At 37.4% G+C, this 14,692-nt stretch overlaps 1 protein-coding gene across 1 annotated transcript in view; it reads right to left on the reverse strand.

Moving 5' to 3' along the window:
- trpn1 (transient receptor potential cation channel, subfamily N, member 1) overlaps positions 1–14,692 on the reverse strand; it is a gene marked incomplete at its 5' end in the record, with an annotated part of 43,136 nt that overhangs the window by 10,017 nt on the left and 18,427 nt on the right. The window contains 18 exons of the mRNA XM_079591178.1: positions 1–48; positions 132–239; positions 1,137–1,289; positions 1,384–1,482; positions 2,163–2,264; positions 3,126–3,332; positions 4,788–4,886; positions 4,952–5,152; positions 6,053–6,151; positions 6,974–7,090; positions 8,331–8,459; positions 8,555–8,683; positions 9,299–9,397; positions 9,484–9,585; positions 11,110–11,310; positions 11,531–11,629; positions 12,513–12,614; positions 14,017–14,118. The exon at positions 1–48 is cut by the window's left edge and continues 150 nt beyond it. Coding sequence (XP_079447304.1) covers positions 1–48; positions 132–239; positions 1,137–1,289; positions 1,384–1,482; positions 2,163–2,264; positions 3,126–3,332; positions 4,788–4,886; positions 4,952–5,152; positions 6,053–6,151; positions 6,974–7,090; positions 8,331–8,459; positions 8,555–8,683; positions 9,299–9,397; positions 9,484–9,585; positions 11,110–11,310; positions 11,531–11,629; positions 12,513–12,614; positions 14,017–14,118 — 2,196 coding nt within the window. The remainder of the gene's footprint in view (positions 49–131; positions 240–1,136; positions 1,290–1,383; positions 1,483–2,162; positions 2,265–3,125; positions 3,333–4,787; positions 4,887–4,951; positions 5,153–6,052; positions 6,152–6,973; positions 7,091–8,330; positions 8,460–8,554; positions 8,684–9,298; positions 9,398–9,483; positions 9,586–11,109; positions 11,311–11,530; positions 11,630–12,512; positions 12,615–14,016; positions 14,119–14,692) is intronic.

Below are 14,692 nucleotides of genomic sequence, written 5' to 3' on the forward strand. Positions count from 1 at the left end.
CACCGCCGTGTGTCCGCTCTGAGCCGCCAGGTGGAGAGGACTGGAGCCCTGAAACACACGCCGGTCAGTCGGTCATTACTGCGCTCGCACATCGTCACGCTTCAAACCGCAGCAGCGCTTCGAGCTCTTGCCTGAATGTGTGTTTCTGCGTCAGCCTGAACGCCAGGAGAATTCAGCAGCAACCGAACCACGTTCTCATGACCGGACTGAGCCGCCAGGTGCAGAGGGGTGTAACCTGACTGAACACACACACACGCACGCACACACACACACACACACACACACACACACACACACACACACACACACACACACACACACACACACACACGCACGCACACGGTCTCACACACACGCACGGTCGCACACACACACACACATACACACACACACACACGCACGCACACACACACACACACACACACACACGCACGGTCGCACACACACACACACACACACACACACACACACACACACACACGCACGGTCGCACACACACACACACACACACACACACGCACACACACACACACACGGTCACACACACACACACACACACACACACACACACACACGCACGGTCGCACACACACACACACACACACACACACACACACACGCACACGCACACACACGCACACACACACGCACGGTCGCACACACGCACGCACGCACACACACACACACACGCACACACACACACACACGCACGGTCGCACACACACACACACACACACACACACACAATAATACATTTATTCATTAAAAAGATTAATAAATATAATTTAATATATTATATTATAATAGTAAATTATTAAATTTGTATAATAAAATGTATTTTTAATAATATACTGTTATTCTGAATGCAGAGCCTACTCAGAATAAACTTGACTGTGTAAATATGTATTCATTAATTAATTTATACATTACGAATAAATACTGTAGGGATAACTTAAAAGTATATAAAAATTTACAAATTATTTCATGGAAATGTGCCCACTTTTTTAAAAAGTGTAATATATTAAGTATGTCGTATTTTCTAACAGCATTTTCTGTACAGCGGCTTTGAAACTTAATACATTGTGAAAAGCGCTGAATAAATAAACGCATTTAATTGGCTTGAGTGAATCTGTCACCTCAGCTAGCGGCTGTTCACGTCTCCTCGCGTCGTCTTTGCCGCTGTTGTTTGGGAGCTCGCTGCGTATCGTGGCCGGGACTTTAGTCAGGATCTCCCTCACAAAGTCCACCTGTCCGAAACGGGCTGCCACGTGCAGAGCAGTTAACCCCGTCTACACACACACACACACACACACACACACGGTTCTCACTTTAACGTCACAGTTTTGTTCAGTTTAACGTGATAAGCAGAGGTCATGTGTTCACCTTGGAGCTTTGTATCTTCATTGAAACGCTTCCTTTCAGCGCCTCCAGAATATGAGTGTGTCCATTTTTGGCTGCCAAATGAATGGCCGTCATGCCCTCCTGAAAGGGTCAAAGGTCAGTGTTCTTTATTAAAGGGGTGGTTGAGTATGATTTCACTTTTCAAACTGTAGTTAGTGTGTTATGTTGCTGTGTGAACATAAACAACATCTGCAAAGTTACAACGCTCAAAGTTCAAAGCAAAGGAAGATATTTGCTTTTTAAGGACTACAACAAACGACTGGTAGGAACTACACAACATTCCTCCCGGGTTAGTGACATCACCAACCCTAAAATGTACATAAACCCCGCCCCCGGAACACGATTTATAGATTATCATGACAGAATATGCTAATCAATGACACATAAGCTACATAAATTCATCAACTAACCATTCAGAAATGTTGTCACTTCTTATTGAGTCTCTCCATCTTTGTCTGACTCCAGTTTTGACATAAAAGGCTTTTAAATGTTCAGAACAAGAGCTGTTGAAGCTCCGCCCCCTGTGCCGGGAGCAGCAGCTCATTTGCATTTAAAGGGACAGATACAAAACTGTGCGTTTTTGCTCACCCTCAAAAAGTGACAATTTTAACATGTTATATACAAATATCTGTGGGGTATTTTCAGCTAAAACTTCACACACACACTCTGGGGACAAGGGCACGCTTCACATCTTGTGAAAAGGGCATTATACTATCTCTTTAAACTTCTGATACAAGTCCTCAACTGTTTGTCAGACTCACCAGGTCCTCCTCCGTCACTGAAGCTCCGGCCTCCAGAAGCACTTTCAGCACCTCCGTGTGTCCGCCAGCGGCCGCCAGGTGCAGCGGACACACGCCGTTAGCCTGCACAGAGTTAGTTAACATGAAATAAAACAAAAATTAACTGAAATAATACAAAAAATTAAAATAATTGAAATTGATTTTTTTTCCAGCTAGTTGCCAAGGCAACATTCTTCATTTTCATTTAGTTCAACTTTATGTAATACAATTACTAAAACTGAAATAAAAATTAATAAACACTATATAGACATAGAAAATTATAATAAAAAAGAAACATGAAAAATATTCATTACTTGAAATAAAATTAGTGGTAACTGAAAAAATATTTTACAAAAATAAACTGAAAACAAAAACAAAATAAAAATAAATACTATATAGACATATTTTAAAAATAATAACAATAAAATTGAAATATTTTCATTTCTTGAAATAAAATAAATGTTAACTGAAATAAAATATTTTAAAAAACGTAGACGCAATTTATTTTAGCTAGCTGCCAAGGAAACTATTCTTATTTTAATGTAGTTTAATGTTCTAAAATGAATAAAATTAACTCTAATAAAATTAATAAACAATATTTAAACATAAAAAACAAAAACCATAAAAAACATTTTCGTTACTTGAAATAAAATATGTTAACTGAAATAAAATATAAAAACCCTTTTATTTCCGTCAGTTGCCAACTATTTAGTTGTACTGAATGAAATATATTTGAAATAAAAAACAAACACTATATAGCTCAATAAAAAATAAAAATCATACAACAAAATAACTTGGCAATTGGAAAATACAAAAATAAAATCTACTTCAAAATTACTTTGTGTATGTGTGTGTGTGTTAATAGTATGTCAATGATACTAAAATAATCAAACATAAAATTATGTAATTTCCTGACCGGCGGTGCCCTTTAACCCTTGACCTGACCTTGTTGTTGAGTGCGATCGGTCCTCCTGGACTGAACATGAGCAGTTCTCTGATGACAGACGCACTGCCTTTAGCCGCAGCGATGTGTGCGCAGGTCGCGCCCTCCATGTTAGCTAGCGTGGCTAATTCAGGCCTGAGCCTCAGAAACAGCTTCACCACCTCCGAGTGATCGCTCTCGGCCGCCAGATGAAGAGGAGTCTGCCCGCGCTGAAACACAACAGCGCCAAACCTTCGATTAAACTAATTAGTTGAGTCAAATTAACTTTTGTGAGTATTTAGCACTATATTTTTCTTTCAAGTTCACAGAACTGATATATTTTAAGTTAGCTGAACTGTTTTAGGAAATTATTTATTTTAATTTAGACAAACTTAAGTTTAACTGAAATAGCTGAGATGTCTATTTCCCAGCATGCTTTGCTGATGGCACTCGAAAGGGAGAATAAATGCTAAAATTAAGTGTAATATAATGTATTTTTTTGTGCAAGATTAATGTAAAGTGGGAGATTTAGTAGTGATTAATGTTTTGTTATGCTAATTTAGAAGAATTTCTGTTAATGTTGGTTTTAGGATCGTTACCATCATGGTGACGAGTGGTGCATGAGCTTGATTTAGTGCCTCTATAATGTTGCACTCACACAGGAATTGCTTCTGTATAACATACTATTGCTAATATGTTAGCAAATTAGTATGTTAGCAGATTAGCTTGTTAAAGCTAACTAAGTTTAAACTAATAAAAGTGTTCACAATGAGATTACATGAAAGCTTTAAGTTAATTGTATGAATTAGTGCACTCATACATTTGAATTGTCCTTAACTTGAAATGTTTAAGTATAAAATACAAATCTGCTAGTTCTGCTTACTTAAAAATTGAGGAAAATTGATTGCCTTAAATGTTTTGAGTTCTGCCAACTTATTCGGGGTTACAGTGTTGCTGTATTTTTTAATCTTTGTTAATGTTAGTTAATAAAAATACAGCTGTTCATTGTTCATGTTAGTTAATGGTGCATTGACTAATGTTAACAAATGCAACATTTGATTTTTAAAATGTATTAGTAAATATTGAAATTAATATTAACTAAGATTAATTAATGCATTCGAAGTGCAGTTCATTCTTAGTTCATGTTAACTAATGTTGTTAACTAATGAACCTTATTGTAAAATGTTACCCAAATATCTTATACTACCTTTACACAGCAGTGAAATTATGTATATATATATTCATGAATTGATTAATCAAATGCATAATTGTTTTTTCATTTTCACATAAAAGTGGATTAACTTATGTTAACAGTTATGCTAAACATTTATTAGTAAATGCTGAAATTCGCATTTACTAGATGAATAAATTATGTAAGTGTTGTTCATTGGTTAGTTCATGTTAACCAATGTTAAAATATGAAAACTTATTGTAAAGTGTTGTAAGGTAAATTGTTTATTAATGTAATAGCACTAACTATGTACCGTAATATAATATAATAAATCAGAATGAAATTACAGAATGTACATTTTTGAAGTTAGAAACATAAAAAAAAAGTAAAAAAAGAAAAAGAAAAAAAAGTCAAATTGTAATATTGGTGGATTTGAGGGTGGAAACGTGATTAACTAAATACACTTTTTATTGCAAATGTCAATGTTTCCGTGCCACATTAACACGTCACTCACGATATCTGCAGCAGTGATGTCAGCGTTCAGGTGTAATAAGCTGCTGCAAACGTCCAGCTGCCCGCCGACGGCTGCTAAATGAAGAGGCGTCTGCTTTCTCTGAGAACGAGAGACATCCAGCTGAGTTTCTCCGGCTCTCAGATCACACCACCCTGGACTCTTACCAGAGAGAGAGCATCAACACTGGCCTGATGCGTCTCCACCAGTAACCGGACGAGCCGCGCCGACCCGCTCCGAGCGCTGAGGTGAAGAGGCGTCAGGCCCAGTTTGGTCTTGGCGTTCACGAAGGCCTTATGGGACAGCAGGATATCCACGATGTCTTGATGACCTTGTTCCGCAGCCAGATGGATGGCGGCCTTCCCCTCCTGTTGATATTTCACAAAAATCACAATTCATGAATCAAGTTCTTCAGGACGGAAAGTCTCAAAATAAAAGGCTAGTATGTAACAAAATTATTTAAAGTGCCACTATTATGCTATTTTATAGGTACATAATTTTGTTTTCGATGTCTCACAATAATCGTACATGCATCCGAGGTCAAAAACTCTTTCATTTTCTCATAATATACACTGCAGCATCAGCTCTTTCCTCACAGTGTCTGAAACGGTCTCTATAAGCCCCGTCTTTTCAAGAGCCTGCTCTGATTGGTCAAAATATTAGTCAGTCTGTTGTGATTGGTTGATTGCTTCCAGCAAAGTGCTTTTGGACTGAATCTAAAAGCACATTATATCTGATTAGGGTTGGGTATCGTTTTTTTTTCCGATAACGGTGCCAAATCGATACTTTTAAAATGGTACCGGTGCCTAAACCGTTACTTAAAAATAAATAAAAATAAATAAAGAGCCTCAAAACGATGGTGAATGACATTTTTGTTGAAAAAAGTAAAACAAAAAATTCTTGAAATTTAATAACCTTAAAAAAATGTAAGTACACTGTAAAAAAAAAAGAAGAAGAGTACAATCAATTTGGAAGTATAAGTCATTTCAAATTAAATTGCATTAAACTGACTTAAAAAAATGAATTGTATAACTTATAAAAATGTAAAACCATATGTTTTCATAACTTATTGATCTTTTTTTTTCTTTTTTTACAGTGTGGCATGGTTTATACAGCAATTATTCAGTATCATATTACCATCTGTACTAAAAATTATTAAAACGAACTAAAATCTTAATACATACTATAATAGTATATAAACAATACTAAAGTAAACACTGATCCAGACGAGTCAGTAATAAGCTTGAGTGATTAATCATCTTTCTGACCTCATCAAACACGTCCACTCTGGCATTGTTTTGCAGCAGGACCCTCACGACCTCTGTGTGACCCTGATCTGCGGCCAACAACAGCGGAGACCAGCCGCTCTGTGTCACACACACATCAACATATGCACACACACACATCAATACACAAGCTCAGCGTCAACTACACCACACTGTTCACAGTGAAGCTACTGTACCAAACTGACAGAAATCATGCAAAAATAACGGTTTGTATCCAGAGTTGTTATTGTTAACTAAACCTATTTTTGTTCATTAAAATAAAGTTAAAATTAAACAAAATAAAATATTATTATTAGATGAAAAATAAGTTGCCCTGCCAACTAACTGAAATAAGTTGAAGCACTTGAATTACTGACTGTAAATAAATAAAACTGAATTAAAACTAACACAAAAATAAAATTAAACCTAAAAATAAATTAAATAAAAATAAACAAAACTTAAAAAGTAATATTTAAAAGTGAAAAAAGCGACATAATTACTAAATTTAATTGAAATGAAAATCTAAAAATAAAACCTTATCCAAAATAGTAATAAAAATTATAATAGTATATAAGAAAATAACAAAAGCAAAACCAATTTTTGTGGTTTTGAGAAATTTTAAGGAATTTCCCCCAAAATTTTTCTGCTGAACACAAAAGACGATATTTATGAAGAATCTCATTCACCACACAGTTGATTGGACCCCATTGACTTTCATAGTATCCCCCCCAGTATTTTATATTTTATTTAAATGTAAAATATTTTATATTTAAAATATCTTCTTTTATGTTCAGCAGAAGAAAGAAACTCACTTAGGAACAACTTAAGGATGACAGAACTTTCACTTTTGAGTAAACTATCCTTTTAATAAAGCGCCGGCTCACTCTGGGATCTTTCTGAAGCAGATCTCGTGTTGATTTGTACCTCGGTGTGTTTGTTGATGGCAGTCTGGAGCTGGCTGGTGGGGACGTTACTGAGCATCTCCTGAAGAACGGCAGTATTTCCCACCCTGGCGCTGTAATGAAGAGGCGTCTCTCCACTCTGAGTAAAGCAACACGTTCAGAATACTAGCTTACTGGATACTGATCAGATGGGTTTAAAAACGTGTGTCCTCAAACATACACTGGCCCTGTCACACACCCGGCGCAATGCAGCGGCACGCGCGACGCAAGTGTTTTTTGCTAGTTTCAGCCTGACGCAGTTATCATTTTCACGTCCTACGCCAAATGCATTTGCACGCATGAGCTGCTGGTGTGTGTTCAGGCGCGTTGATGGCGCGTTTCTATTTTGAGGAACTGAAATACACTGAGCCATTGACCAACTAAAGCCTGGTCTAAAGTCAATGGGGCAAAAAAATGTTTTTGTTATTTAAAGAGCGCGTTAGTAATGTGCACCTATAGGCGGGTCCACAACACGCTTGCACTCTGCTTATTACACACACACTTGCTTATTACAAATACACTTGCTTATTACACACACACTCTGCTTATTACACACACACTTGCTTATTATTACACACACACTTGCTTATTATTACACACACACTGCTTATTATTACACACACACTCTGCTTATTACACACACACTTGCTTATTACACACACACTCTGCTTATTACACACACACTTGCTTATTATTACACACACACTTGCTTATTATTACACACACACTGCTTATTACACACACACTTTCTTATTATTACACACACACTCTGCTTATTACACACACACTCTGCTTATTACACACACACTCTGCTTATTACACACACACTCCGCTTATTACACACACACTTGCTTATTATTACACACACACTCTGCTTATTACACACACACTCTGCTTATTACACACACAGGGACGTGCAACAGCACACAAACATAACAAATATTAAAAATAAAAGGGTTACAATGTAAAAGATTAATATTGTGTACATATGGTGTAATCCGGCACGTCCCGGAGATGGTCTGCTAGAGATTTAACATCGCGCACGAGCAGATCGTTTTCCAGATCCAGACTTTCTGTGCAAATTCCAACATGTAAATAGCAATCCGCCATGGGAATGGTAGATGAGACTCTGATTGGTTTATTTCACGTTACGCCCAACACACACCCATCACTCATTAAGAGAATAGGGACAACCCTTTTAGACCATGCGCCGGGACCGCCGACCATTTTTCCTGTCGTTAAACTAGCAAAAGTGGACTAAGGGCACTTACGCCGTGCGCTTTAGACCATGTGCTTTGATCATTGAAATAGGGCCCATTATGTGACTGGCCGACACACACCTGTCGGGTGACGGCAGTGATGTCAGCATGATGCTCCATCAGGGTCTTGATGATGCAGACGTCCTCATCTGTCCGATGCACCGAGTCCCTCCTGAGCTGAGCTGCCAGGTGCAGTGGCGTCTCGCCGGTCTGTAGGGGGCGCCACCACCACGCACAAGCAAAGCATGCTGGGTTTCATTTGTAGTTTATCACGTCATTATCATTTATTTATCTTTGAGTCTGACCTGGTTCCCTTCACAGACGCAGAGCTCCGCCTCCTGACGGCTTCTCTCATTGGTCAGAGAGATTAAGATCTCCTCCACCACGGGAGCGTGACAGTGACGCACCGCAACATGGAGACAGTTTTCATCAACCTGATTATAAAAAATAGATATAAAAAAAATTGCTAGATAGAACGACAGACAGACAGACAGACAGACAGACAGACAGACCGACAGATAGATAAATAGATCCTACAAGGGAAGAAAAGGTGAAATTTAAATAAATAAATAAATAAAATATTTAAATAGATATAATATATATAATTTAAATCTTAAGGCTATATCTTGTATTTTATTTAATATATAATGTGTGAGTATGTGGGGGGAGGGTTGAGTTTAATTTTAAAAAAAGAAAGAATATATATATATATATATCTTTAATATCAGCTTTGTGTTTTAGAAATTAAATTCAACATTTTATTATTAATATATAATTTTGTTATTATATTTACTCAAATATAGTTTATCATTTGACAGTTTGTCATTAATGTTCATATATCCAACCTCATTAGAAAATGTTACCAAAGAATTTTTTTACTAATAGATACTTTTTATGATTCTATATTATTAATGAGGTTGTATGTATGAACATTATTTAATGCATTAGCCATCATAAACTAATACTTTAAACTAATATTTAGTTTAACTTTAGCTTGCAGTGTCTCACCTTAAGATGCAGTATCTCTCCAGGAATGTTTGGTAACGTACCTTTGATCTCCAGGTGACGTCGCCGCCCTCCTGGATCAGCGCTCGCATCATCTCCAGATCGCCGTGCCGCGCGGCTACATGCATAGCGGTCTCTCCGTTCTGATAACAGAGGAAAACACTGTTTCAGTGCCATGTTCCAGAACCCCCAGTGTAACTGTGACCCAGTGACGCCCCCTTCTGACGACCTCCTGCTCTGCGTTCACATCCGCGCCGCTCTTCAGAAGCATCTCAGCCGCTCGTACGCCGTCCTTCACTCTCGCTGCGATGTGCAGAGGGGTTTCCTGCGCCTGCACACACACACACACACACACACACACACACACACACACACACACACAAGGGGGTTTTGCTATCCTTGTGAGGACATTCCATAGGCGTAATGGTAAAAATGGGAATTTATACTGTACAAACTGTATATTCTATCCCCTTACACTGCCCCTATCCCTAAACCTACCCCTTACAGGAGACATTCTGCATTTTTACATTTTCGAAAAAATATAATTTAGTATGTTTATTAACCCGTTCCCCTCATGGGGACCGCTGGCTGGTCCCCACAATGGAGGTGATTTCAGGTTTTACTATCCTTGTGGGGACATTTGGTTCCCACAATGTAATATAAACAAAAGCACACACACACACACACACACACACACACACACACACACACACACACACACACACACACACACACACACACACACACACACACACACAACCAATGGTTTGTTTTCGTTGACCCAACGTATACACCAACTACTTTCCTTGATTTTAGGCAAAAGGCAAAACCATTATTTTTTCATGTACTTATAATTTAGTTAACAATAAAAAATACTTCTAAAGCATTTATTAATCTCAGTTAATGTCAATATTTACTAATACCGCTGTTATTTTAGAATAACTGACATAATATTATGTTTTTTTTTACTATTTTTTATTTGAGTTTTTGTTTAAACTTTAGTATTTTGCTGTGTTTTTGTCTTTTATGACAATTTTATCGTTTTTCTGTCTTATTTTATTTCAGTTTAGTTTTAGTTATTTTAATAATAATAATACATTTTAAACTAAATGAATATGAGAATTGTTTCCAAGGCAAGTAGATTAAATAAAAAAAGTTGATTTTATTATTATTATTTTTATATTTTATTTTATTAGAGTCATGGTTTTAGTTCACAATAATTACCCTAACTTATGCATTATTAAAATAAAAAATTGTATCATTCAATATAATTTATCTCAACGAGCTAACATGAACTAACAATAAACAGCTACATTTTAATTAACTAATGTTAACAAAGATTAATACATTTACATTTATGCATTTAGTAGACGCTTTTATTTGAATCGACTTACAAAAGAGGAATAAAATAAATTTGTCAAAGAGTCAACAATATTCGTAATAAACAGCACCAGGTTTATTAGACAGCAAGATTATGAAGCAAGCTAGAGGGTATGCAAATGTATTGCTCATTGTTCATTAATGCATTCAATTTCTTTCAAATGAGTTGAGATGATCCTTTAACTGTAAATAACATCTCACTGAACTCTGATGTAAATTTCGGGTGTAAATGGTAACACTTTATTTTACAGTGTCCTTGTTAGATATGTTACATGTACTTACCATAGTAATAACAGTAAATTATGCATAATTACATGCAACTAACCCTCAACCAAACTCTAATCCCACCCTAACCCTATAGTAAGTACATGTAGTTGCTTAATATTACTCAATACTTAAATATATAATTACACTGTAACAATGACACCTTAAAATTAAGTGTAACCGTTTTTTAAGGTGTTCAACTTCTTGTTACCTTTCCTCCCCTGAGCTGCACATGTGCCCCGAATCCCAGTAACATCTGCACCACCTGTGGCTTGCAGTTCTCCACTGCGATGTGCAGAGCCGTCTGTCCATCTTTAGTGGTGGCGTCCACAAGCGCCCCCTTCTGGAGAAGAGCCTTCACTACAGCCGTGTGGCCTTTCTTAGCCGCGGCGTGAAGACAAACCGCCCCTGACTGCCGAAAATCACACAACATCCAACTATGCACAATAATACATCCTATAAATATGTTTAGTCACAAACAATTCAGAATACAAGATCTAAACAGGTGCTCTGTATCTAACCAAACATTTTACCCTTCAATAACCAGTTATAATATGAAACAAGATTTGATCTTCAGGCCGCAATCAATCTACTGATGTAATCTAAGCTAGTTTTTCTGATGTGTTCAGTACCTTGTTTGGCATGTGCAACAGGACGCCTTTCCTCAGGAGCGTGAGAGCAGTCGCAGGGTGACCACATTGGGACGCGATATGCAAAAGTGTGTTGCCGTCCTGTACGGGATCATCCGGAAGAGATTCATTAAAAAACATGTTCACGGATTACAACACAGGGAAATAACACATTTGTGGCCCTATCTTGCACCCAGCGCAATTGACTTTGTACGCCGGCGCATGTATCATCCCTATTTTGCAGGACTTTTCCCTCCACAGACGCACGTCTATAAATTAGTGAATGAACTTGCGCTCGGTGGGGCGGTTCAGTGAAAAGAGGAGCGTGTTCCGGCGCAAACGTTCCCTGGTGCTATTTTGCAGTTTCAGAAAACAATTCCTCCACTGACCAGGAAAAAACTAGTCTAAAGTCAGTGGCGCGTTGCGCGTTTGTAGAAAATAGCATATTGCGCGTCATATTACGCCCAAACCACACCTATGAGTAATGAAGCGACTTCAGACCAACACATTTTAGATTTGCGTCGGGATCCGCCCACAAAGTTACTTGCGTTTGATACTTGCGTTTGATACTTGCGCTTCAGATCGTTAAAATAGGGCCGTGTGTGTGATCAAGACCATAAAAGATAAACATATGCAATCTCTTTATTTCTCAGTTCTTTGTTTTCTAGACAGCAATTACATTAATGATATATTTGAAAACAAATGGAAACTTTTGCTTAAATCTCCTGCTTCTCAGATGTTTCCCAGTCTCATCATATGTATCACAACATCGTCTCAAAATGTGCTCCAATTTGCACTCAAAGTCCGCAATTAAAAGATCTCAGTATGAACTCAAACATTTCTCATTAAATGATCTGAGATGCTCCACATTCATTTAGTAGCTCTATACTCTATATACTGTTGGACAACTAATGACTCATTTGTGTAATTTTTTTCAATGCATATGTATGTGTAAGTAATAACAAATGGTTTGAAAGCGAGTCACCTTCGTTCTTGCTAACACACATGACTTGAATTTCTCTGTGAGGATCTCGACGGCATTGGTGTGTCCCTGCTCTGCTGCGATGTGTAGAGGAGATCTGTCCATCTGAGAGCGAAGAGAAAGGAAGAAGTGAACAAATCATCCACAGCCACATGACAAACACACACCTCTATCATGTACAGTCTGGACAGGTATATGGATGGATGGCAGAAGAATAAATGGATAGATATGAACTGTACATGGATGTATGAATGGATGGATGGATGGGATGAATGGGCAGAATAATAAATTAATGGATGGATGGATTTTTAAGAAAAAATAGCTTTAAAGAAACAGCAAGTAACTAATTGAATCAAACATAAAATTGTGAAGTAGAAAGATTGAAAATAGTATTTTCTTGTAAACCATACTCCAATAATCTTTGTTTTAATTTAAAAAAAATATTCCAGAATCGATACTGATTCAAATTCAATTGCTTTATTTTTGTCCTTGCTTATAGACGAGGTTATCAGTATTTCCGTGATGCAATAGTTAAAATTATAATAGAAGTACATATAGTCTGTATAAGTGTATGATTTAACTTTTCCCGATGGTCTAGTGTTAAAAAAATTGTGATATAGAATCGCAATACTTGTAGAATCGCAATTCTTAAAAAAAGTTAAAATAAAAGTTTAAAATATCCTGTGAAGGATCCCTTTACCACAGATAAAGCGTTGTCGGGATAATTTCGGATTGATAAAAGTGATAAAATTCTGTCTAAAAATGTTTAAGGCCAGATAAGTAGTTTAATTAGGCTTGGTTTGTAGGGAATTACAAACATGCGCACATATATTCAAATGCGCATAACTATAGAATTAACTCTTGATGCGCACGTGAGCGCCATCAGTGTTTCTCACAGGTTCGCGTTTAAAGTCTGTGTAGAGAGAACGGTGTCGTCTTAGCGGCCCCTAATCTAATACCTAATGATCGTTGCGACGAAAGTGAATCAATCAAAACTAACTTTAGCTGGAAAATAACATTATTCAAGAACCGCAATAAAGCCAAAACTATCTCTGTTACCTTAAATTATCCTTTTATCACTGTAATCGTATCACTGTAAAACAATCTACGTTGTTAAAAGCGCTATATAAATGAAGATGCTATATAAATCAAATATGAACACTGATGTCTACAGCGATCAAAATCAGCTTTTGATAGAAACTCGGTGCTTAAAATAACAATTACATTGTTTCCACTTAAAGGTGGTCTAGTGTTCAAAAAAATTGCAATATAGAATCGCAATACTTGTAGAATCACAATTCTTAAAAAAAATAAAAATAAAAATCGCAATACATATCGTATCGGCACCCAAGTATCGTGATAGTGTCGAATCGGGAGATATGTGTATCGTCCCAGCCCTAGAGTATTTGAGAGCTACTGTTTACTTCTGGTGATTCATATTGAGACCGATTTGTTCAATCTGAATCTTTTCTCTTGTATGTTTCCTCTTTGTGTGTTTCTGTCTCACCTTGTCTAAGATGTTGGGACTGGCCTTGCAGAGGGATAAAAACTTCAGCATGTTCTCGTCTCCTTCCAGAGCGGCGATGTGCAGAGGAGTCTGCCACTCATTCTGTAAACAAACAAGGCATGCTGGGTAATTAGCTCAACGCCACGCTGACGAATCCAGTTGGAGAAATCTCACAGAATCGGAAATCTGCATGTCAGCTCACATTTCAAACAGCAGCACAACATATGTTCTGTATATTAGCAAACCTCAGTTTCTCTTTATTGGGTTCGATGCTGTAAATAATGCGAGCGTGTGCGCTTCAAATAAAAATGAGCACTCGGATGCTCTCTAATGAATACAGGCGTCTACCGAACGATGAATAACTGATCAGAAAGCACTTAAATATGAAGCACAATCCATCAGAGTGCTTCTTCAATTTGGGAATATATATAACCTTCTACAAGTTCATATTTGCTCACTGGCCTTTAACAGGACAAACATCCTCCATCCATCAACCCTTCATTCCTTCCCAAACCTCACAGAAAACTGCTGCTCGTTCCAGAAACAATCCCAGCTGTCCCGGCAGACATTTTCTTTCCTGACATTTTAAAGTAGGATTTTTGTGTGTAACCCTTTTTCATGCGGCCTGAAGAGAAGCTCTGTGCTGATCTTCATACCTCGTATACCTCGCACCTCT

Source organism: Phoxinus phoxinus (assembly GCF_949152265.1).
Source record: "Phoxinus phoxinus genome assembly, chromosome: 19".
NCBI lineage: Eukaryota > Metazoa > Chordata > Actinopteri > Cypriniformes > Leuciscidae > Phoxinus > Phoxinus phoxinus.